At 40.6% G+C, this 24,215-nt stretch overlaps 1 protein-coding gene and 1 pseudogene across 1 annotated transcript; one reads left to right on the plus strand and one right to left on the minus strand.

Moving 5' to 3' along the window:
- LOC105074418 (uncharacterized) lies at window positions 1–24,215 on the plus strand. The gene is made up of 3 exons (XM_074370922.1): window positions 1–271; window positions 1,384–1,510; window positions 17,070–24,215. The coding sequence occupies exons 1-3, from the start codon at window positions 239–241 to the stop codon at window positions 19,211–19,213; spliced, it is 2,304 nt and encodes a 767-aa protein (XP_074227023.1). The 5' UTR covers window positions 1–238; the 3' UTR covers window positions 19,214–24,215.
- LOC123618790 (polyadenylate-binding protein 1 pseudogene) lies at window positions 11,211–13,962 on the minus strand (annotated as a pseudogene).

Genomic DNA, 24,215 nt, shown 5'->3' on the forward strand with positions numbered 1-24,215 from the left:
CTTCCGGCGGCTTCCTGGCGGCCATTTTGGTTGCTGTGGAGTCCGTTGATTGCGTGAGAAGGTCGCGTGTCCCGTGAGGGGAGCGACGTGACGGGCCTAGGGGGCGCAGGAGGAGGTTGTGTCCGCGCTGCACGGGGGCGGGTGTGAGGGTCGGGGACACCGCCGCCTGCGAGGAGTGTCGGTGCCGAGCCGACCCGGTCACTAGGCTGCGGCCACTCTGCTCCGCGCAGAGGCTCGGATGGCGGCGGCTGCGCTGAGGGTCGGGGCTCAGGTAAGTGCTGCAACTGCGGGTTCTCCCCTGCCCGTTTCCCACCCAGATAGTAACGCCCCGAGCGGGGGGCGCCTGTTTCCGTCTCTTTAGTCCAGGCCCCTGGTCCAGGACCGTGAGGCCTTCGGGACGGGGCCCCTGTTTCTGCCCACCAGTGTCTTGCGGTGTCGGTGGGGCTTGGAGAGGCAAGTGAACCGGGAACTTCGGGGAACCTGGAGTCTGTCTTGTTTCTCCGAGGAACAAAGTTTGAGGCCCACTTGCACCTGGAGCGGTGCAGGAGTGATTGTACTATAATTCTTAGGGCTCTGGGACCGTGGAGAGTTTTGAGCCAAGGAAGGATAAGGTCTGAGTGAGGTTTCAGAAATACTCCAGAGCTTGTTCAGTGGAAGTACAGAATGTAGGGGCGATGAGGACACGGATGCAGAGGGCAGTTGTGGCTTCTCCCAGGTCATAACAGGTAAGAGGTTGCAGTGAGGACTGAGGCACGGAGATTAGACAAGCAGTCTGAGGTTACCTGGCTGGTACCGGGCAGAGGTCCAGGAAGGCCTGAGCCCCTGGAGCACCGCCGTGGTCACTTTCCTCCATGGCCTGCCCTTCCCCACAGACTCCCAGGGCTGCAGAAGCAGTTTAATTAAGTGGGGTCTGTCCCAATCCTTCACTTCTTCTGAGCCCTGCGTACACATATGAGGTGTCTTTGGGGGCTCTTCGCCTGCCATTCTCCAAGTCTCTTAGTTTGGGGACCCTGGAGAACCCTATGCTCAGGGTCCTGAGTCCAGGCCTGGGCATATGGAGGGGGTTGCCATTTCCCACCACCAATGGAATGAAGTTTGAAAGGTTACTGCTGGAACGCGTACCAGTTTGTGGAAAGGCACTAAAGTGAAGCTGAGCTAGTTTAGGTAATTTCTTGTGGAAATAAATAGCAGGGAGGAGTTAGGTTTGAAATGACTGCCTGTGTATTCTGGAGGCCATGGGAGCTTCAGATCAGGGAGGGAGGTTTTCTTACCCAGGTCTTCAGGCTCCATCTGGTCAGGCAGTAGGGTAGATGTGTGGGAAGATGGGCTGTGGGTTTTCGGGAGTGAGGCTATTTATGATTTTGTTTGTCCCTGTTTTTGCAGGGCAGTGTGACTTTTGAGGATGTGGCCGTATATTTCTCCTGCGAGGAATGGTGTCTGCTTGATGAGGTTCAGATACGCCTGTACCTTGATGTCATGCTGGAGAACTTTGCCCTTGTATCCATGCTGGGTAAGGTCCTCACACCCACCCATATTCCCTGAACTAGGCTCTGTCTTTCTCCCTTTTTCCAGGAGCAGCTTTGTTGTTCTCACCTTTGGACCATGGGTGCTACTTTCTTGTTCAATCCTTGGGTAGGTGCTGTGGTTACTTGGGGATGCTGAGTGCATCCCTACTCCTTAGTGCCCTTCACCTGTAGCCCCCAAGCCTTGCAGGTTAGGATTCAGGATCCTTAGGGATTTTTTGTTTGTTTGTTTTTTTGTTTTTTTGAGTGTCTTTATTTAACTTTCATTCTTTTCTTTCTTTCTTTTTTTTTTTTTTTTTTTTTTGGTGTGTTGGGAGGGCAGGTAATTAAGTTTATTTAGGTATTTTTTAAACCAACGTTTTAATTTTAGAGCATGTGCTGTACCAATAGAGCTATATCCTTCCCCTCTCAAGGTCCTCAACCTTGCAGTCAGCCTGCTAGATGCCTCCTTGCTTGCCATCTGTTTGGCCATGTGACTGTCCAAATCCATAGTATCCAAGTTTTGACCCATTCCTCTACCCGGTATTGATTTGTGTCTGACTGTGCAAGAAACTTGTCACTGTCCTGGTCACTACTAAAACAGACCATAAGCTGTTCTTAGAAGACCCCTTTCCAAGGTTCCAATTCTTCCACATCTGTGCCAGCATCTGTTATTTTCTGTTCCTTGGGTTATAGATATCCCAGTGGGTAGGAAGTAGTACATCTTTATTATTTTGATGGCATTTCCCTAGTGCTGTACTTATTGACCATTTGTATATCTTTAGAAAAACATCTGTTCAAGTCCTTTTTCATTTTTTTTAAATTGAAGTACAGTCAATTACAGTGTGTCAGTTTCTGGTGTATAGCTCAGTGTTCCAGTCATGCACATACATAAGTATACTCCTTTTCATATTTTTTCTCATTAAAGGTTATTAAAAGATATTGAACAGAGTTCCCTGTGCTATACAGAATAAACTTTAAAAAAATCTATTTTTATACACTGTGGCTAACGTTTGTAAATCTCAAACTTCCAAATCCTTTTTTTTTTTAATCATGTTGGTTTCTTGATTGTTGTTGAATTATAAGCTTTCTTCACATATCTGGATTTTAATCCCTTCTTGAATCTGTGATTTGCATATGTTTTCTCCCATTATGTGGTTTCCTTTTTTACTGTGTTCATAGTGTTCTTTGATGTACAAAAGTTGTTCGGTGGATTTACCCCATCATCACTGAGGTATAATGGACACAATGTGTGAGTTAAAGTTATGCCACAATCATTGTTCAGTTTTGAAATCCTGTTTCTTTTTTGTTGCTTGTGCTTTGTTGTCATGGTCAAAAAATCATGGCTGAATCCACAGTTGAAGCTTTTCTCCTTTTTTGTCCTAAGAATTTTATAGTTTCAGCTTTTACATTTAGGCCTCTGATACATTTTGAGTGAATTTTTATATAGGGTGTTAGGTAAGGGTCCAGCTTCATTCTTGTGTGTGTGGATATCCAGTTTTCTGAGCAACATTTTTTGAAAGCACTGTCCTTACTGAATGGTAATGGTCCTCCTATCAAAAATAAATCATATGTTTGAGGGTTTATTTTTAGACTGTATTCTCTGGTCTATTCCATGGGAATATGATTCTGTCTTTATGGCAGTAGCAGTCTACTTTGATTATTGTAGCTTTGTAATAAGGTTTGAAATAAGGTGCTGTGAGTCCTTTTTTTTGTTTTGTTTTGTTTTCTTTTTGGGGGGCAGGTAGTTAGATTTTATTTATTTTTAATAGGGGTGCTGGGAATTGAACCCAGGACCTCATGCATGTTAGGCACACTGAGCTATTCCCTCCCCAGGTGCTGTGAGTCCTTGAGCTTTGTTCTTTTTCGTACTTGTTTGGCTCTATGGAATCCCTTGAAAACATGAATTATAGACACATCATTATCACTCAGTACCTGAAGTTTACATAAAGAGTGTTCGTTCTTGGTGTTGCACATTCTGTGGGCTTTCATAAATGTAGAATGATGTGTATCCACCATTATAGCATCAGAGAGAATGTTTTCAATGCAGTAAAAGTCCTCTGTTCTCCACTGTTTATCCTTTCCTCCCCTGTACCCTTTGGTAAGCACTGATTATTTTTTCCACTGTCTCCATAGTTTTCTGTTTTCCAGAATGTTACATAGTTGGCATCATACATTATGTAGCCTTTTCATCTTGGCTTCTTTCACTTAGTAACATGCATTTAGGTTTTCTACATTTCTTCTTTTTTTTTTTTTAATTTAAAATTGTAGCATAGTCAGTTTACAGTGTCAATTTCTAGTGTACAGCATATCTCAGTCATACATGTACATACATATATTCGGTTTCACATTCTCATAGGTTATTACAAGATATTGAATATAGTGTCCTGTGATACACAGAAGAAACCTGTTGTTTAATTTTTTATAGTAGTTAGTATCTGCAATTCTTGAACTCCCAGTTTATACCTTCTCCCCCGTTTCCCACTTCCCCCACCCCATAACCATAAGTTTGTTTTTTATATCTGAGATTCCGTTTCTGTTTTGTAAATAAATTCATTTGTGTCTTTTAAGATTCCACATATGAGTGATATCACACGGTATTTTTCTTTCTCTTCTTGGCTTACTTTACTTAGTATGACAATCTCCAGGTCTACCATTGTTGTTGCAAAAGGCATTTTATTTTTTATGGCTGAGTCATATTCCATTGTATAAATATACTGTAACTTTTTTATCCAATCATCTTGATGAACATGTAGGTTGTTTCTACATGTCTTTTCATGACTTGATAGCTCACTGCAGTTTAGCTCCAAATAACGTTCCCCTTATCGGGATGTATGGTGTTCATCCACTCATCTCCTGAAGGACTTCTTGAGTGCTTCCAAATTTTGGCAGTTAGGAATAAAGATGCTGTGAATATCTGTGTGAAGGTTTTCATATGGTTATAAGTTTTCAACTCCTTTGCATAAATAACAAGGAATAGGATTATTGGGTGATAGAAGAGTTCAGTTTTTTAAGAAATTACCAAACTATCTTTCAAAGTGGGCTCTACATTTACTCATTCCAGCAAGCAATGGATGAAATTCCTGTAGCTCTACACCATTACCATCATTTGCTGTTGTCAGGTGTTTGGATCTTGGCCATTCTAATAAGAAGGTAATGGTATCTCATTTTGAGTCAATCTGCATTTCCTTGCATTTTTGTTTATGCTCAATAGTCATTTGTATATTTTAGTGAAGTGCCTTTAAAGGTCTTTGGACCATTTTGTATTTGAGTTGTTTCCTTAGGAGTTTTTTGTATTTAACATTTAGGTCTTTATGAGCCATTTTGGATTAATTTTTGTGACACATGACAGGTTTGTGTCTAGATTTTTTTTTTTTGCATGTGATGCTCAGTTCCAGTATCACTTACTAAGAAGTGTTACCTTTTCTCTGTTGTGTTGCCTTTGCTCATCTGTCAAAGATCAGTTGACTACATTTGTCTGGGTCTATTTCTGGGCTCTTAATACTATTCATTGATCAGTTTGTCCATTCAGCAATACCACACTGCCTTGAGGACTGTAGATACTGTCTTGAAGTTTAGTAGTGTCAGTCTGCCAGCTTTGTTCTTCTCCAGTATAGTGTTGGCTATTCTGGATCTTTTTTCTCTCTATATAATATTAGGATCTATTTGTTTGTATTCACAATGTTACTTGCTGGGATTTTGGTTTGGATTGCATTGAATCTATAGATCAAGTAGAGAACAACTGACGTCTTGCAGTAATGGATCTTCCTATTTGTGAATGTTTAGTATCTTCCCATTTATTCTTTGATTTCTTTCATCAGAATTTTATAGTTTCTGTAATACAGGTTTCATGTGTGTCTTGGTAGATTTATAACTATGTTTCTCTCACCTTTTTTTTTTTTTTTTTTTTTTTGGTCTTATGCACATAGTATTTTTTTTGTTTTTTGGTGTGGGGAGAGGTAATTAGGTTTGTTTGTTTATTTATTTATTTTTAGAGGAGGTACTGGGGATTGAACCCAGGACCTTGTATATGCTAAGCATGTGCTCTACCAGTTGAGCTATACCCTCCCCCTGTGATATTATGTCTTTAATTTCAGATTTAACTTGTTCATTGCTGGTATATAGGAAAGTAATTGACTTTTGTGTGTTAATCTTGTATGCTGAAACTTTGCAATAGTTGTTTTTTAGTTCCTGAATTTTTTTTTTGTTTTTTGTTTTTGTGTTTTTTACATGGTTGATCCTGTTATCTGAAAATGAGGACAGTTTTATTCCTTCTTCCCAGTCAGTATACCTCTTATGTACCTTTCTCATCTCATTGCATTAATTATGGGTTCCAGTACAAAGTTGAAAAGGAATGGTAAGAGGGAACACCATTACCTTCTTCATCTTAGTGTGACAGCTTCTTTAGAAAGTATGATGACAGCTATAGGGTTTTATTTAGATTATCAAATTGAATTTTTCCTTTATTTTTAGTTTACTAGGAGATGTAGATTTTTGTCATGTGAATGGATATTGGATTTTGTCTGTCCTTCTTCTGCACTTACTGATGAGGTCATCTGTTTTTAACCTATTGACATGAATTATATTGATTTTCAAATGTTAAACCAGCCTTCTATACCTGTCATAAATCCCACTTGATCTTGGTGTCTGATTATTTTTACACAGTGTTTGAATCAACTTAGTAATATTTCATGAGAATTTTTTCATCTGTGTTCTTGAGAGATACTGAGCTATACTTTTTGGTATATCTTGTTTGGCATTAGAGTAAAGCTGTCTCCATGGAATGAGTTAGGAAGTATTCCCTCCATTTTTATTTTCTGAAAGAAATTGTAGAGAATCATAATCTCTTCTTTATATGTTTGACAGAATTCACCAGAGAACCAATTTGGGCCAGTTCTGTTTGGGAAGGTTATTCATGATTGTTTCAATACTTTGATAGATGTAGACCTGTTCAGATTGTCTATTTCTTGTGTGGGTTTTGGTAGACTGTATTTTTCAGTTGATCCATTTCATGTAAGTTATCAAATTTATGGGCATATTTTGTTATTATCCTTTTAATGTCCATGGTATCTGTAGTGATGTTTCCTCTTTCATTTTGGATATTGGTAATTTGTGTCCTCATTTTTTCTTCTTTAGCCTGACTAGAATTTTTTTATTTTTATTTTATTGGTGTTAAGGAACCAGCTCTGAGGGGAGGATAATGCTCAGTGGTAGAGCTCTTGCTTTGCATGCACAAGGTCTTGGATTCAGTCCACAGTACCTCCATTTATTTAAAAAACAAAAACAAAAACAAACAAAACAACAACCTTAAAGAAAAATAAAGAATCAGCTTTTTTTTTTTTTGGCTTTGTTCCTATTTCTTAATTGATTTTTAAAATTATTTCTTTCTTCTTCCTTTGTATGTAATTGTCTCTCATTCTAGTTACCTAAGGAGGAAGCACACATTATGGATTTCAGATCTTTCTTCTTTTCTAACATATGCATTCAGTGCTATAAATTTCCCATGAACATTGCATCCTCGTATTTTGACAGTTGGTGTGTTTATTTCAAAATATTTTGAAATTTCCCTTGATTTCTTCTCTGACCCATGTATTACTTGGAAGTGTGTTGTTTAATTTCTCAATATTTTGGATTTTCCAAGTATCTTTCTGTTACTGGTTTCTAGTGTTGTAATTCCGCTGTGGTCTGAGAAGTGACACTGTATAATTTGTATTCTTTTAAATGTTATGAGGTGTGTTTTATGGCCAAGAATGTGGTTTATCTTGGGAATATTCTATGTCAGCTTGAGAAGGCCTGTAATCTGTTGTTTTTGGATGGTGTAGCCTAGTAGTCTGTAGATGTCCATTATATCCAGTTGATTGATGGTAGTGCTCTTCAGTTCCACAAAATCCTTAAAGATTTTCTGTGTGCTGAATCTGTCCATTTCTGATAGAGGGGTGTTGAAGGAAGACTCCAACTGTTATAGCAGAGTTAGCTATTTCTACTTGTAGTTCTGTTTTGCCTTATATTTTGACATTCTGCTTTTAGGCAGATACGTAAGGGATTATTGTGCGTCATGGAGAATTGACCCCTTTACCATTGTGTCATTCTCTTTGTCCCTGAAATCTTTGCTTATTTGAAGTCTGCTCTGTTATAAATATAGTTCCTACCACTTTTTCTTAGAATTAGTGTTAGTCTTTCTCTGTCCATTTACTTACTTGGTTTTTTTTTTTTCCTATTTTATTTATTATTGTATCATTTAATTTGGGGGGGTTGGTAATCAGGTTTATTTACTTTTAGAGGAAGTCCCTGGGGATTGAAACCAGGACCTTGTGCATGCTAAACATGTGCTCTACTTCTTGAGCTATACCCTCCCCCTTCTGTCCACTTTTTTTGAACTATGTGTATCTTTGTGTTGAAAGTGGGTTTCTTGGAGAGAACATATATTTGAGTCCTGTTTTTTGATCCACTCTGATAATCTCTTTTAATTGGTACATTTAGAGTTTTGACATTTAATATATTGGTGTAGTTGTGTAAATATCTAACAGATTTGTTACCATTGTCTATACATTGCCTGTTTTAGTCGTACGCTCTTCTATTTGTGGTTTTGAGTATTTTGTATAATTTCTTTTTTTTTTTTTTTGTTAGCCTATCAGCTGTGCTTCCTTTCTTTCCATTTTTTATGTAATTGCCCTGGAATTTACAATATGTGTTTAAAACTAATTGAAGCCCACTTTTAAAGACCACTATATGGCTTCATGGGTAGTTTGAATAGCTTATAATTTTAAAAAATCCTAGTTATTTTCTCTCTTCCATTGTATTAATGCTGCCATTTATTTCATTTTTACATAGGCATACGTAACTGTTGTGTATAAAAATGCATAATGAAAAAAAGATAAGAATGCATAATGGAGTACATCGTTGCTATTGTTCTTTTGAAAAGACTTTTATTTGTTAGATCTGAGTAGATATTTTTCCAAAGAAGATACGTAAATGACAAACAGCTATGTGAAAACATGATCAATATCACTAATGGTCAGGGCAATGGAAACCAAAACCACAATGAGATACCACATCACACCTGTTAAAATGTTTATTATCAAAAAGACAAGAAATAAGCATTGGTGAAGATGTGGAGAAAAGGGACTTCTGTGTGGTGTTGGTGGGAATTGCAACAACTATAGTAAACAGTATGGAGAATCCTTAAAAAATTAAAAAAGGAACTATCATATGATCCAGCAATTCCACTTCTGTGTATTTATCCAAAGGGAGTGAAATCATCTAAAAAGATATCTGTATACCATGTTTATTGCCACATTATTTACCATTTGCAAGACATGGAAACAATCTAAGAGTCATTGATGGATAAATGCTACCAAAAATATGCAATATATGGAGTATCATTCAGTACCATTCAACCATAAATGAAAAAAAAAATAAGGAAATCCTGCCACTTGCAACAGCATAGATAGACCTAGAGGGCATTATGCTAAGTGAAATGAGTCAGACAAAGAAAGACAAATACAGTTGTCCTTCAGTTTCCACAGAGGACTGGTTCCAGGAGCCGCTGTATATACTGAAATCTGCAGATGCTTAAGTCCCATCATGAGCTCTCTGATTCTGAAGTTTAGCATTTGTGGGTTCATCCAAGGATATCATGCAGTGCTGTGTGTATTTATTGAAAAATATCCATGTGTAAGTGGACCCATGCAGTTCTAACTCCTGTTGCTCAGGGGTCAACTGTACTACATGATCACACTTATATGAGATCTCTAAAAGGAAAAAAAAACTAACTCAGAAAAGAACAGAGGTTGCCAGAGCAGGGGATGGGGTGGGTACATGAAATGGATGAAGGGTATCAGAAGCTACAGACCTTTAGTTATAAAGTGAATAAGTCCTGGGAAGGTAATTCACAGCACGGTGACTATAGTTAACAGTATTGTATTGTATATTTGAAAGTTAATCATAGAGTAGATCTTAAAAGTTCTCATCACAAGATAAATTATTGTGACTATGATGTTAACTAATCTTACATTGGTCATCATTGCACAATGTGTACACATATCATCATGTTGTACACCTTAAACAAATACAGTGTTACATGTCAATTATATGTCAATGGAATTCTTTTGTTCTCTGATGCTCTTCCTTTCTGTGTGATACCCAAATTTCTGATCCATCATTTTTCAACTCTCAAGAACTTCATATATTCCCAGTTTTTGTGTGTCTAAGAAAGCCTTTATCTCACCATCACCTTTGAAGGGTAATTTTGATGGACACCAAATTCTAGGTTGGTGAGGTTTTCCTCATGCCTCCCAGCACTTTAAATGTCTCATTCCAGTTTCTTCTTTGCATGAGCTGGGAGGAGAACACAAATGTAATCTTTTTATTGCTCCTTTATAGGTAAGGTGTTTATTCCTCGGGCTTCTTTCAGAATTTTTTTTCCCCCCTGAATTCGAATTTGGTATGCCTAGGTATAGTTTTTTTGGCATCAAATGTGCTTGATATTCTCTGAGCTTCCTGAATCTGTGGGTTTTAGTCTGATGTTACTTTGGTGGAAATTTTCCATCAGTTTTGGTTCAAAAAAAAATTTTTTTTTTCTCTTTGTTCTTGTGATGTTCCCATACATGTATGCTAAACCTTTTTGGAGTTATCCCACAGTTAATGACTATTCTTTTTTTGAGTCTTTCTATGTTATTACCAAGAGAACATCGTGCTCAGAGATTCTTTCTTTAGGTTTGTCCATTGTATGAATAAGCCCACCACAATCATTCTTCATTTCTGTTACGGTGTTTTTGATCCCTGGCATTTGTTTTGGTTCCTTCTCACTATTTCCGTCTCTCTGCTTACATTGTGCTTCTGGTCTTGTATGCTGTCTCCTTCATCCATTAGCAGCATAACATTTATGTTCCCAATTTGATCATTCCAGCCTCCCTGTGATTTTGATTGAGTAATGAAGCTTCCTTTGTCACTTAAACTTTTTTTTTTGACTTTTAATGTGCCCTGCATCTTTTCTTGATAACTAGCATGATGTATTGGGTGAAAGGAACCATAGTAAATAGGCCTCTCTGATGTGTTGGTAAGATGTGGAGAGGAGAAGCATGCGGAGTCCTGTAAGCATTCATAGTATTTTTAATTTTAAGTCCTTCATTGAGCCTGTGTGTCAGGACTATGAACTTCACAAGTGTTTCTCAATTTTTTTCTCTCCCTTAGGTGGGACCGGATGGGTGGAGAGGCTGGATTTGGGTTAATCCTTTTTCCCAGATCAGTTAGGCTCTAATGAAACTAAAGCAGATGGTTGGGCTTTGGTTAAATAGTTTCTGCTGAAGGCAGGCCTTGTTAAGAAAAACAGAATGGTCTGGCTGTTTTATTTCTCTAGTCTTTATTGTTTCCTTTTTCAGAAAGCTATGTTTAGTTTGTTATTTTTGTATTTTGTCAAGTTTTAAAGATGGGTTTATTCATAACATTTCTTTTTTAAATGCATTTATAGCTTTCAGTTTCCCCCTTAGTACTGCATTTTGCTGCATCCTAAAAGGTTTTTTTTCACTGTTTAAGGAATTTTTGTTAAAGCAAGAATTTTATAATCCAAATTACATTTCCTTGCTCAGTTGTCAGTTCTGTTATTTAAAAGAGAATTGACATTCTGAGCTATTCCACAATAAAGAATTACAAAATTAAAGGAATGCTTTAAATTTTTGTACTTTGTTGAAAATTCTTTTTCCTAGGGTCTATAAAGCATTAATTTGTTTTTATATTTTACTATTTTTTGTAGTTTTTTGTTGTTTTAAAATCAGTAAGTAATCTAGGTGTAGCATTATATTTGCTAGACCTGGCATTTGCTCAGTACATAAAGCTCGAAGTTTCCTTTCCTTTTTAAATTCAATTCATATTTTGCAATTTTTTTCCCCATAATAGTCGAGTTATTCGGTGTTGGCGTATTTTTCTTCGGTGAAGCGCAAGTTTCTTTTCACGGCCCCTGGCCAGCTGAGAACAGCTGGAGCCCCAGTGGCTCTGTTCACTGCTCTCTGGGGCAGCCTCTTTAGCTTGGTGGGCTTGCGGCACAGCTACAGCTTCATCGGCTTTAGAACGGAGAGACTGGAGACTCGAGCAGATGAAGAAGATCTGAATTGTCAGTCTCCAACAACATGCCAGTGATTTTACCAGCAAGAGTAGGGTGCATGGCTTGAATTAGAGGGAAGAGCCACTCGCCCAACATTTGCTTCTGCTCTTGTGGAGGGGCAGAGGCCAACATGGAAGCAGTCAGAGGCTCCTGACCTTGTGCGTGAGCAGCACACTGCTGCACAGTAACTTGTGGCTGTGCATTAAGAAGTTGTTGAGGATTGGGAACTCCTGCAGTGTGTTTATACTGTGGAACCGTGCAAATGGCAGGAGTAGCTGCAGCAGCAGATGCAGGACGTGGACCCATCGTCTGTGCTGGTGTGTTAGCCACACGCTGTGTCGACAGGACTCGTGGGACCTGTGAAGAAGCTGGTCTCATAGTGCTAAATGCTGGTCTAGGAGCAGCTGGGCGGATAGCACTGGGCATGTTTTGGAATGGATGAAGTCTGGCACCCTGCGCGGTCCAGCGAGGACGTGGTCTTAGTTGAGCAGTATGACTAGGGGGATAGTACGCAACAGGTTCTGAGTTTGGGATAGCTGCCATGAAGTAACCTGAAGGGGGTGCTGGCTGGTAGGGGTTGATTCTGGGGTCAGGCACAGCTCTTAAACTCACCATTCTCTGCATATACTGGTTAGTGAGGTGAGCCTGGCGCTCTTCTTTGCGCAGAGCTAAGGCTACATAAAATGGCTTGGTGGCCACAGTTCTACCATTCTTTTCTGTCACTGCTTTAGTGGCTGCTTCTGGGGAGGAGAAACATACAAAACTAAAAAAACCTTTGCTGCAACCACCCTTCATCATAACCTTGCACTGGTGATTGTACCAAAGAGAGGAAACCCTCCGGAGACGTTCATCGTCAGTCCCGTCGTCGGTGTTTCTCACACAAAGGTTAACACCCCCTGCTGTCTGGTGATCCTACCTTGCTTTATCTGTTCAAATTTGTGCTCAAGTTCTGTCTGCTGTTACACTTTAGCGCTCGACCAGTGTAAATTTGTTTTCCATTGAGCTCCTTTCCATTCATCTCATCCATAGCTTTCTGTGCATCTTCATGCCTTTCAGAGCTTACAAAATCTAAAACCTTTGGATTTTCATCAGTCGTTACTTTCACGCTTAAGGAGGCCCAAACTTGCCAAAGAGATCCTTAAGGCACTCCAAAATTCATGATGTAAACATTGGTGAACTCTTTGGCTCTAAGCTCCAAGTTCTGCTTCTCGTTCTTTACAAGACTTAAATCGCCCAACAGGTACTTCAGGATCATTTAGAAGCATCCCATTCATTTTTCAGTAGCTCTTGCTGCTGATTCTTGTGTCTCAGAATGCACAAGTCCATAACGCTTGGAACCATTTTCATCACAAACCATCTTACATGAAAGGATGTTACCAAAAGCAGAAAATATATCACACAGGGCTTTGTTATCAGTAGATTTGTCCAAATGTTTAATGAATGTGTTACCCACTGCACTTTTGCGAAGTGATGAATCACGCTGAGACCACGTGGTGTGTACTGGCTTTGCCTTTTATAACATCAAAACTCATGGTGTCCAGAGGGCGCTCGGTGTGTCCCGAGGAGCGGCAGGTGATCATGCCCTGCAGACCCGGATGGAGAGGGTGGGCCCGGCCGGCCTGCACTTCCTGTGGGGCATCGCCTGTGTCACATCGGGGTGTAGGTCCCCCAGGTGGAGCTAGGCCGTGGGGTGGCTGTGGGCGCTGGGGTTCATCTCTGCTTGGCTGCCAGAGGGCCACCGGCCGCGACCTGCCCGGGGAGGAGGAAAGCGAGTGCTGGGCCGGGGAGCAAAGAGCAGGGGTGTGCGCGCAGGGACAGAGAGCACCCGGAATCGAAAACTGCTCAGCAGCCTCAGCGAGGGGGCTAAGGGGGCCTCGGGTCTCCTGATTCCTTCTTGGAGCTGCTGCGGGGCCGCGCGCAGTGGGCTGCGTCACCAGGTTGCTTGATACTAGAGGAAGAAAAGGTATGCAAGTCTCTGCCGGGGGAGACGCAGAGTTTTTGTAAATTTTTTTTTTTAAGTTGTTTTAGATTTTTTTTTTGTTTTTTAGAGTTTTTAAACAATAAATGGGTGTTCCCAGCCCAGAGCATGCACTCCGCACTGTCAGCACTAACCGCCAGGGAAATTTTAGTATGTTTTATTTTTTGTTTTCGTCAGTCTCCACATGTTTTTTAATTTCCCTTGTGGTTTTTCTTTTGACTGTTGATTAAGAGCATGTGGTTTTAGTTCCACAAGTTTGTGAATATTTTGGTTTTCCATATGTTACTGGTTTCTGTCTTCTGTTGTGGTTGCAGAGGATAGTTTGCATGATTTTTATGTAATTAAACCTATTTTTCCTCATTATTGAGATCGGAGTATTGAAGTCTCCAAATATTATTGAAGAACTGTTTCTCCTTTCAGTTGTCAGTTTTTGTACCATATATTTTGCTGGTCCATTACTGGGTGTGTAAATATTTGTAATTATTGCATCTTATATTTATTGACTCTCTTGTTAAAATATAATATCCTATGTGTTCTTTTTAGACTTAAAATCTTTATTGTTTGGTATTAATAATAGCCACTTCTGTGTTCTTTTGCTTACTATTTGCATGGAAAATCTTTTTCTAACCTTACATTTTCAACTTGTCTTTTGTCATGAGAATATAGTTGGATTATTTTTAAAAATCTATTCTTCCAGTCTTCTGCTTTGAGAGTTTAATACACATACATTTAGAGCAGTTGTTGATAAGAAGTATTTTAGACATTTTGCTCTGTTTTCTATATGCCATAGAGCTTTGTTGTCTCTTATTTTTGTTATTTACCTTTTTTTGTATTTAATTGATGTTTCATAGTGTAATATACTAATTCCCTTTTCATTTCCTTTGTGTATGTTATATAACTTTCCTTGTAGTTACCATGGGCATTACAGTAACTATGAGAAAGCCAGAACGTACTAATTTTAATTTATACCAGCTTACCATCAATAACATTAAAAAAAATTCTGCTTCAGTACAGCTCTGTGCCCACCATATTCAGTTATTCATTTCACAAAGTACATCTTTTGTATTTTGTGTGTTTAAACTGAGACTAATATTTTTCTAAATGTATTAGTCTCTGAAATCGTAGAAAAACAAAAATTGCAGTTACAACATTATAATGAAAGTAGCTTTTACAATTTTCCATGGACTTATTTACTTCACCAGAAACCATTATTTATTCAGATAACTTTGAATTACTCTTTAGTGTCTGTTCATTTTAACCTGAAGCACTCCCTTTAGCATTTGCTACGTGCAGGTCTAGTGGTTAAGAACTTCCTCAGCTTTTGTTTACTTGGGAATGTCTTAATTTCTCCTTCATTTTTGAAGGATAATTCTTCCTGATATAGGAGTCTTGTTTGGCAGGATTTTTTCCCTTCATTGATTTGAATTTATCAGCCACTGCTTTCCAGCCTGCCAAGATTTTTGATGAGGAATTTGCTGATAATATTGTTCTGGTTCCCTTTTCTGTAATGAGTCACATCTCTCTTGCTGATTTCAGATTCTCTTTTTCTCTGTGTTTTAACAGTTTTGACTATAATGGGCTGCAGTGTGGGTCTCAGAGTTTATCCTGCTTGGAGTTTGTTGAGGTTCTTGGGTGTTTATATTCATGTCTTTCATAAAATCTGGAATGCTTTCCTTTGTTGAATTCCTGTGGTTTTTTTCATTCGGGAATCGTACTTTTCAGCTCCTTAATTTCATTTTTGAAAATACTTATACTTATCTTTGTTGTTATTTCCATTTTGTTGAGGTCACAATTTTTTTTGGTCCATTTGGTTTTTTTAGCTGTTTGAACATCTTTTAGATAGTTGTTTTAATGTCTTTAATCGTCTGTTCTTTCTGTACCTGTTCATAAACTACAGCTGCTGTAGATTTGTTATTTTCCCTCACATGCATTCTACATTCCTCTTTCATGTATGCCTTATGACTTCTTCTTACTGAAAACTGAGTATTTGTATCTTACAATATTGTAACTGTGGAGATCCTGTTCTCACCTCTTACCAGGATTTGCTGGGGTGGTGGGTTCTTTTTGTTGTTTTTAAGGTGTCTTTTTCCTAGATACCAACATGATGTATAAACTTAAGTTCTTCTCAGTGTGCCTTTCCTTCCAGATGTGCTTTGATTTTTAAAATTCCCCCATATAACTGCTTGTTTTTTATTGTCTTTGTCCTTAAACATCTCAGTATCCAAAGGGAAAACCAGAAAAATGAAGAGCAAGAGAATAGGTACTGGCCCTCTAAATTCCTGGATTGGCTTCCCCCAGAGGAGGAGGGTATTTGTATAGCGGTGGTACAATTTCCAACAGTGGCTGTCCCCCCAGCCCCCCATCGCACATCTGCATTCAGAAGTAACAGTCAGCAACCTGAGTGCCGATCTCTGATATTTGGAGGAGCATGTCATTATTGCTCACTGTGGCTCCTGCAGGCTACAAGCAAACCACTCTAGGGACACGTGCACAGCTGCCTGCCATGGGACTGAGGGGTTGGGAATGGGTAGCTATTAAATGTCAAGAGCTGAACTTGATTGAAATGAATGTAATTTGGAAAACTGCAAGTCTTCAGTAGACTGCAGCTTTGCAAAATAGTTACATCAGTTAGATTCTGCCAGTACAATTGTTTAGGTGGGGAGATGGCTTCCTAACACTTTGTACTCCATCCTCTGTACATCCTTGCCTCTGGCTCTACTGGACATTCTCTTTGTAGTATTTAAATATCATTTCTTCATCTGTTGTGAGCTGAGTTCCTCTGGGAACTCAGTGTTGGCCACTCACCTGTTCTGACTTTCCATTAGAACTTGTATCATTTGTCTCCATGTAGTTGTTCAACTGTGGTTGGAGAGTCCTTAGTGGTTTCCTGATGGACATGGCTCTGGTCTTAGCAAAAACAGCTCAGAGGAGGCCTGGATGAATGATGAATTACGGCTGGGAGAGGGCTTGATATCTGGTCTGTGTTCAAGCCATTTCAGGAACCAATCTTACCTGATTATTTTTTTAGTGCCATTGCCACTGGCCACAAATGACCTCTATCATCCTTTTTTAATTCTTGACACTCTGCTGACTTGTTTTTATTCTGACTCCAGCCTGGGATTAATTCCTTACCACCTCTCTAGACCACTTATCTCATGTGGTCTTCACACTGTTTCCCCCATACAAATTTATGACACTGTTTATGTCCTGAAGCACACAGGTATCCTTTAATATTTCTTGAACATCAACTACCTTTTCCAGGCAGATTTTCTTGGGCCTGGACATACACTTAAGCCTACATTTTGTAAACTGAAGGCCCAGTAACACAGAGCAGCTGCTTCCTCAGTTTGACACCAACTCCATTTGCAGAACACAGTCCTGTGGACTGGTAGTTTCATGTGTCAGAGGTACAATTGTGAGAGTGTGTCACTCCCTCTGTGCTCTCCAAAAAAAGTCACCATGTACTTTACCATCACTTGTTTGTTTCCAGATTCTTTGCATGGAGTCGAGGGTGAAGAGACACCTTGTGAACAGAGCATACTTTTAGAAGTGTCACAGATCAGGACCCCCAAGGCAGCTGTGTCTCCTGAGAAGTCCCAGCCCTGTAGGATGTGTGTTCCAGTCTTGAGAGACATCTTGCACTTGGCTGAACACCAAGGAAGAAATAGGGAGCAGAAATCATACACATGTGGAGCATGTGGGAAACAATTCTATTTCACTGCAAACCTTCAGCAGCACCAGAGGCAGCTCGTTAGAGACAAACCCTTCAGATGTGATCTGTGGAGAGCCTCATTTTTGAAGACCTGCACAGCCCATGCATCAAGGAATCTTTTTACCTGTAGGGAAATTGGGAAGGACTTCTTGGCCAACATGGGACTTCAGCAACAGGACACTGATCCCAGGAAGAAAGTAAACAACAGTAGTGAGTGTGGAGCTGTTTTTCAGAGTGGAAGAAGTCATCCCAGCTGGGGAGAATGCAGGAAAGCCTCCAGCCAGACAAATGTGCTTGTTCAGGATGGAAGAGCCCTCTGTAGTGAAGGGTTGGGTGAGTGCAGCAGTTGTGGGAAAGCTTGCACCAAAAAGTGTAACCTTATTCAAGAGCTCCAGAAAGTTCCCCCTGAAGAAAACCCGTGTGAATGCAACCAACGTGGAAAATGTTACAGCAGGGAATCCAGTTTCCTTACACATCACAGAGTTCATGCTGGAGAAGGGCCTTACAAGTGCAGCGAGTGTGGGAAATCCTTTCGCCGAAGCCTCCACCTCAGTACGCACAGGAGAATCCACACTGGAGAAGAGCTTTATGAGTGCAAGGAATGTGACAAATCTTTTATCCGGAGGTGCAACTTCACTCAACATCAGAGAGTTCACACTGGAGAAAGGCGTTACGAGTGCAATGTATGTGGAAAATTTTTTAGCAGGAAATTCAGTTTTCTTATACACCAGAGAATTCATAGTGGAGAAAGGCCTTACAAGTGCAGTGAGTGTGGGAAGTCATTTAGCGGAAGCCACCACCTCAGTGCCCATAGGAAAATCCACATGGGAGCAAATCCTTACGACTGCAAGGACTGTGATAGATCTTTTATCCGAAGGTGCAACTTTATTCAACATCAGAGAGTTCACACTAGAGAAAAGCCTTATCAGTGTAGTGAATGTGGCAAGTGTTTTACCTACTATTCCAGATTCCTTACACATCAGAGAGTTCACACTGGAGAAAGGCTTTATGAATGCAGTGAATGTGGGAAATTTTTTATCAAAAAATCCAGTTTTCTTATACATCAGAGAGTTCACACTGGAGAAAGTCCTTATGAATGCAGTGAATGTGGAAAATTTTTTAGTAATAACTCCAGATTCCTTACACATCAGAGAGTTCACAGTGGAGTAAAGCCTTATGAGTGCAGTGAGTGTGGGAAGTCTTTTACTTCTAGGTCTAGCCTCTGTTACCATCAGAGAGTTCACACTGGAGAGCGGCCTTTTAAGTGCAGTGAATGTGGGAAGTCTTTTATTGGTAGATCTGGCCTCCGTTATCATCAGAGAGTTCACACTGGAGAAAGACCTTACGAATGCTGTGAATGTGGGAAATTTTTTACCAACAACTCCAAGTTCCTTATACATCAGAGACTTCACACTGGAGAAAAGCCTTATGAGTGCAGTCAGTGTGGGAAATCTTTTTCTGCTAGGTCTAGCCTTCGATATCATCAGAGAGTTCACACTGGAGAGCGGCCCTATAAGTGTAGTGAATGTGGGAAATCTTATATTGGTAGGGCTGGCCTCGTTAATCATCAGAGAGTTCACACAGGAGAGCGGCCTTATACATGTAGTGAATGTGGGAAATCTTTTATTTGTAAGTCTGGCCTCCTTTATCATCAGAGAGTTCACACTGGAGAAACCCCTTATGAGTGCAATGAATGTGGGAAATCTTTTACCGATAGATCTGGCCTTCGTTATCATAAGAGAGTTCACAGTGGAGAAAAGCCTTATGAGTGCAGTCAGTGTGGGAGATCTTTTACTGCTAGGTCTAGCCTGTGTTATCATCAGAGAGTTCACACTGGAGGAAAGCCACCTGAGTCCAGTGAATGTGGGAAATCTTTTACTGATAGGTCTGGCCTCCTTTACCGTCAGAGAGTTCCTAGTTGAGAAACACTTTATGAGTGCAGTGTGTTACATCTTTTTTCCAAGAGAGCCATTTGCTTCAACATGAGAAAGTTCACAATGAAGAAATGACCTTGTGAATGTAGAGAATAAGGATGGCACTGAGGCTGTAGGAGTTTGAGGTAAAAGGGTTGGGAGGATGGAGGTGCGTTATTAATTGTGCAGGCAAAAGACCATTTCTAGGGAGGAAACTGAGGCTCAGAGAGGGTGTGTCATTTTGTGAACTCTCAGCTTGGACAGGGATTTAGAATTCAGTGCCAGGTAGCCTGGTTCAGGGCATGGAGATTCTGGTCACTGCACTCTTCTTTCCCTCCCAGCTCAGCTCAAAGAACCTAAAAGAACACCTTGTCCATCCTGACATCCTGTTTCCCCACCCCAGGCACCCTGCTCGTACTGCCATCTCTTGCTGATGGACAGGACTATGCTTTCATTCAGAACCAACATTGATAGCTTTTTGTAAATGACTCCATTTATCTACACAACCTACCGAGTGCTCAGAGTCTTGTTATTGTCCTCATTTCTGAAACTTGGCATCTGTTGCTCAGAGAGTTTAAGGGACTTCCACAAGGGGACACAGCTGTCGAGGAATTGATGAGTGTGGTTCCTCAGGACGCCACATCTGCTGGCTTCATCCTGTCCTTCCCAGCGTGGACTCCAGGGATCCTCTCCTGCCCAGACACATCTGCTTTTCCCTGATCATGGCACCCCTTGTGCATCTCCACGAGGACGTCCACTTCCACCTCCCCCATACACATTTCCTTTCTGAGAACACCTCTCCTGTGTAGTTCCTAACAGGGACAGCAGCACTAACACAGGCATCCCCAGAGGGTATGTGGTGTCACCCCAGAAGTGATACTGCTTTCAGTTGCCATATATAGTTATTTATTTCCAAGGACTTGTCCATCTTCAAAAATCTTCCTTCAGGATGTCCCTGTCACCCAGTTTCTCAGTTGATGAGGTCACTGGCCTGGGTACTGTGAGGCAGTGGAGGACTGAGTGCCCACTGTGGCTCTCGCATGTCCCCATCCCCAGGGCTCTTCCCTGTCACCCCTTACTTGGCCCACTGCTCTTCCCACCTTACCAGGAAGATGTAAATCGCCGATTAATGATTATTAATCAGCAGGAACTTTCCCCCTCCGCCTGGAAACACACTTCATCAACCTTATGTTGAAAGATAACACTCCTGCTCACTTCAGTGAAGACTATAAAGCCCCACTCTAAAATCATGAGTTTAATTGCATCTCTCCCGGGATTCTTGAAGTTGAGTTTCTTTCATATGTCTATTTTTTGCCTGTGTGTCTTGTTTAGTTAAGTTTCTGTTCCTGTATTTTTCCTACTTATAATTTTTTGAATTTTGGCTATTTTTTCTTTCATTGACAATTAGAAGAATAGGAAATAGCAAAGACATCTTTGGAATTTCACTCGTTGAGCAATAATATGAATGACTACTTTTCTACATGGAATAGTGATTTGGAATACTAAAATAATATTTTCTTATTTTTCTTCAATGTCCTATGCAAAATGTAATGGCCACATACTTTATACACATTTAAGATCAATCTGTATTATTAACATATAGTCCCTCACTCTTTTTTTTGGGACGGGGGTTATTAGGTTTATTTATTTATTTATGTTTTAGAGGAGGTAGTGGGAATTGAACCCAGGACCTTGTGCATGCTAAGCATGCACTCTACCGCTTGAGCTGTACCACCCCCCATCACTCACTCTTAAGTCCAGACATTCGATAACAGAATCAAACCCTGGTTTGTAATGTTTACCAATTTCCCTACTTCCCTGGTGTAAATACTCCCAACGTAGGCAATGTCAAATTACCAAACTGTCACGGAGCATGGAGTTCAGAAGCATTCCCAGTAGCCCAGTGTGTTCTGTTTCCATCACACTAGGTACCTTAGCTGCAGATAATTTTAAGAATGTAACTAATAAACCATAGTACAATGATGATAAAGTGACAGGTGTTGCATGTCTTTTTAAATAGTTTAATGAATGTTGACTTTAATTTCATGTATTTAAAATGTACATTTTGATGTAGTGACATTCTTGTACACTCCTGACACTACGCTTCCTCCTACAATTTTTAAGTCATGCTCAACATTAAGATTGCTGATGCAGGAACATAATCAAATTTGTAACGACTGTTTTTCAACATAAGTATAAACAGAATAACTGTATTTGAAGCCTGATGAACCCTTCCCCAGTCTCACATCATTTATCATTTCCATGCTTGTGTGTGTGTGTGTGTGCATCATCATGCACTTAGTGGGTTTTAGTTTATAATTTCAGATATTGTTGAATGCATATCTTCTTAGAATGCATTTCTGAAATCAAAGAGCCCTTTCATACTCCATTATGTATAAATGTATTCTAACTATTACTGTATACTAGCACAACTGGGGATTCAGTGTGACAGATTTTGAATGCTAATACCCTTCAATGCAGCTTTTACCTACAACTGATACACCACTGCACAAAGGATGTGTGACAGCAGTGAGACCCTGTTGGGGAAATATAATGTAATGTACTGGCCTGCCACATCAAGTGTGGTCACACAAATGCGTAAACACTCCAGGGAGACTGGGACAGATGTGATAGGGATACCCAACAGTCTAGTGTATAAGCCATGCACACAATCACACAGTCTCTGTGGATCACCTGTGATGTGGGTGCAGACTGGCTTGGAAAGGACTTCTCCCACATCACTCCATGTTTGATGATGCACTGATGGAGTTCAGATCAGGGACTCAGTAAACACCTCAGTACAATTTGGAGACTCGTGTGAGTAGCTTTGAGAAGGAGGAGGACATGCGGTGGGGATACTTACAGCCTATGTGGAAGGTGTCAGCCTGCATTCAGCCCTCAGCATTTAGAATAAGGTTGGTCAAGTGTAGGTCTTGAGGAAAGGAGGGCACCTTCTTGATTGTATTTTTCTAATGGAGTGGAAGCAGCAATGGGGTGATGGGTCAGGAAGTTAGAGGAAGAGCCTCAGGGACAGGGCCGCATCAGACATTCTTAGTTCTTCAGTGTCTCACAGTGCCAAGAATAGTGACCAGGACAACTGGGCAATGAGGCAGAAGGGACCTCTTGAAGCGGGCTTATGAAACAGATGGACAGGACCTTGAAAAGAAATGACTGCATATGGCAGTGAGGTCACATCTGGAGTGACATTGATGACCCTGTCCAGGGTGTCTAGTTCAGTGCTGCTGTCCCTGTGAAGAACTTGAGGAGAAGAAAGGTGTTTGCAGGAAGGAGATGTGCATTGGGGGAGGTGGGCCTTGAGGCCCTGGTGGAGATGCACATGTGGGGTAGGTAATTGAAGGAGTTGGAGTCCCTGCTGGGATGGGTGGTGGGGAGAGAAGCCTGTAGACTTGTGCAGTGTTGAGGGACTGCACTCATAAATGGCCTGGCAGCTCTGTTCCCTTGTCATAGTGCCTCAGTGTCTCTGAGCAGCAGATCTTTAGTTTCAGAAATGAGGATAACAGATTCTGAACACTGTGTGAGTTGGGTAGATAACAGGTCACTCACAGGAAAGCCATCAGTGAAAAGATAGTCTGTCCATCAGCATCAGATGGGGATATGAGCAGGGCCCTCTGGCTGGGGGAAAGAGGGTGTTAGCATGGACGAGGTGTTTGCGTTTCCAGAGCTCAGGAGGCAAAGAGGAGTGCAGTGACCAGAGTCTTCATGCCCAGAACCAGGGCATGAATCCTAAATCCCTGTCCATTGCTAGGAGTTCACAAGGAGACAACACACCCTTTGTGGGACTCAGTTTCCTCCCTACAAATGGTTTTTTTGCTCATGATTAATGCAGGGGCATCCTCCTGCTGTGTTGCCACCTCAGACTCATCCAACTCCTGTGCTGTCCCTAAACTTTCCACTTTCTGCTTTACCTGAACACCCTCAGTCCCCTCCACAGTTTGATGGGGAAGAAATGGGGCTCCTCAAAAGACCCTCAGAACCTATGTTCTTGGACCAAGGCAGAGGGACAAGCAAGGGCTGCCAAGTCCAGAGCCCTCCATGTGGATTCTCTCTGAGCCCCGTCTGGGGATGTGATCTTGAGGAAGCCCCCTGTTGGCCCTTGGCTTCAGACCTTTCACCAGATCTGAAATGGAATATCATCAGTTTCACCCTTGGATTTAGAGGACTGGAGAGGGCACATGTTTGATGCAATTCCCTCAGTGCTCAGGTGGCCCTGTAGGTGCCTCTTTTGGGAGGTGGATAAGGGTCCTTCCATCCTTTGTCCACGCCTACAGAAGTATGTTCTGGTTTGACTAAAATGGAATTAACAGTGTTGAGGAAAACTTATTTTGACATCCCCCCCATTATACATATATATGTAAATATAGTCAGTTTACAATGTTCTGTCAACTCGTACAGTACAATGCTTCAGTCATACATGAACACACATATGTTCGTTTTTATATTCTTTTCCAACTTAATTTACTACAAGATATTGAATACAGTTCCCTGTGCATTACAGTTGACACTTGTTAAAATGGTAAGAAATATTTTATCCTGGATTTTTGAGATAGGTGTCAAGATTATTATAATATTGGAGGACTTAGTTCAACTTTAAGTAAAGACAGCTGCAGATCTGTAGCCAAGGAGCTAAGTGAAGGGGTCAGTGGATGGAAAATTACTAACAGGAAAGATGGTTGAATTTAAAAAAAAAAGTGAAGAGTTTTTATGCTAAACTGACTTAACAAGAATCTTGCTGAAGAATGGCTAGAGAAATCAGATACCAAGGGTAGGAAATGAGGGTTTGATTAGATGATCAGCATGGTGTTACTCTTACTAAGCTGACTTTGCAGGTATCTGTATAAAGTTGAGCTAAGTATGCCCTTCAAGGATGTGTACCAGGTTCAGGTCTAGGAGGGAAGAGAGCTCAGTGGAGTGTGACTAAAGCTTAGGCAGAGAGTCTGTCAGTCCCACTTGTTCAATAAAGGAAGAGACTTTTTTTCTCTGAATAACATAA

Source organism: Camelus bactrianus, chromosome 9 (genome assembly GCF_048773025.1).
Source record: "Camelus bactrianus isolate YW-2024 breed Bactrian camel chromosome 9, ASM4877302v1, whole genome shotgun sequence".
In the NCBI taxonomy this organism is placed as follows: Eukaryota; Metazoa; Chordata; class Mammalia; order Artiodactyla; family Camelidae; genus Camelus; species Camelus bactrianus.

Excerpts from the sequence above, each read along its gene's own strand:
- LOC105074418 (XM_074370922.1), top strand. The coding sequence starts at position 239 with ATGGCGGCGGCTGCGCTGAGGGTCGGGGCTCAG. Across the intron at positions 272-1,383 it reads CGCTGAGGGTCGGGGCTCAG|GGCAGTGTGACTTTTGAGGA; the intron begins GTAAGTGCTGCA and ends CTGTTTTTGCAG. Across the intron at positions 1,511-17,069 it reads TGCCCTTGTATCCATGCTGG|ATTCTTTGCATGGAGTCGAG; the intron begins GTAAGGTCCTCA and ends GTTTGTTTCCAG.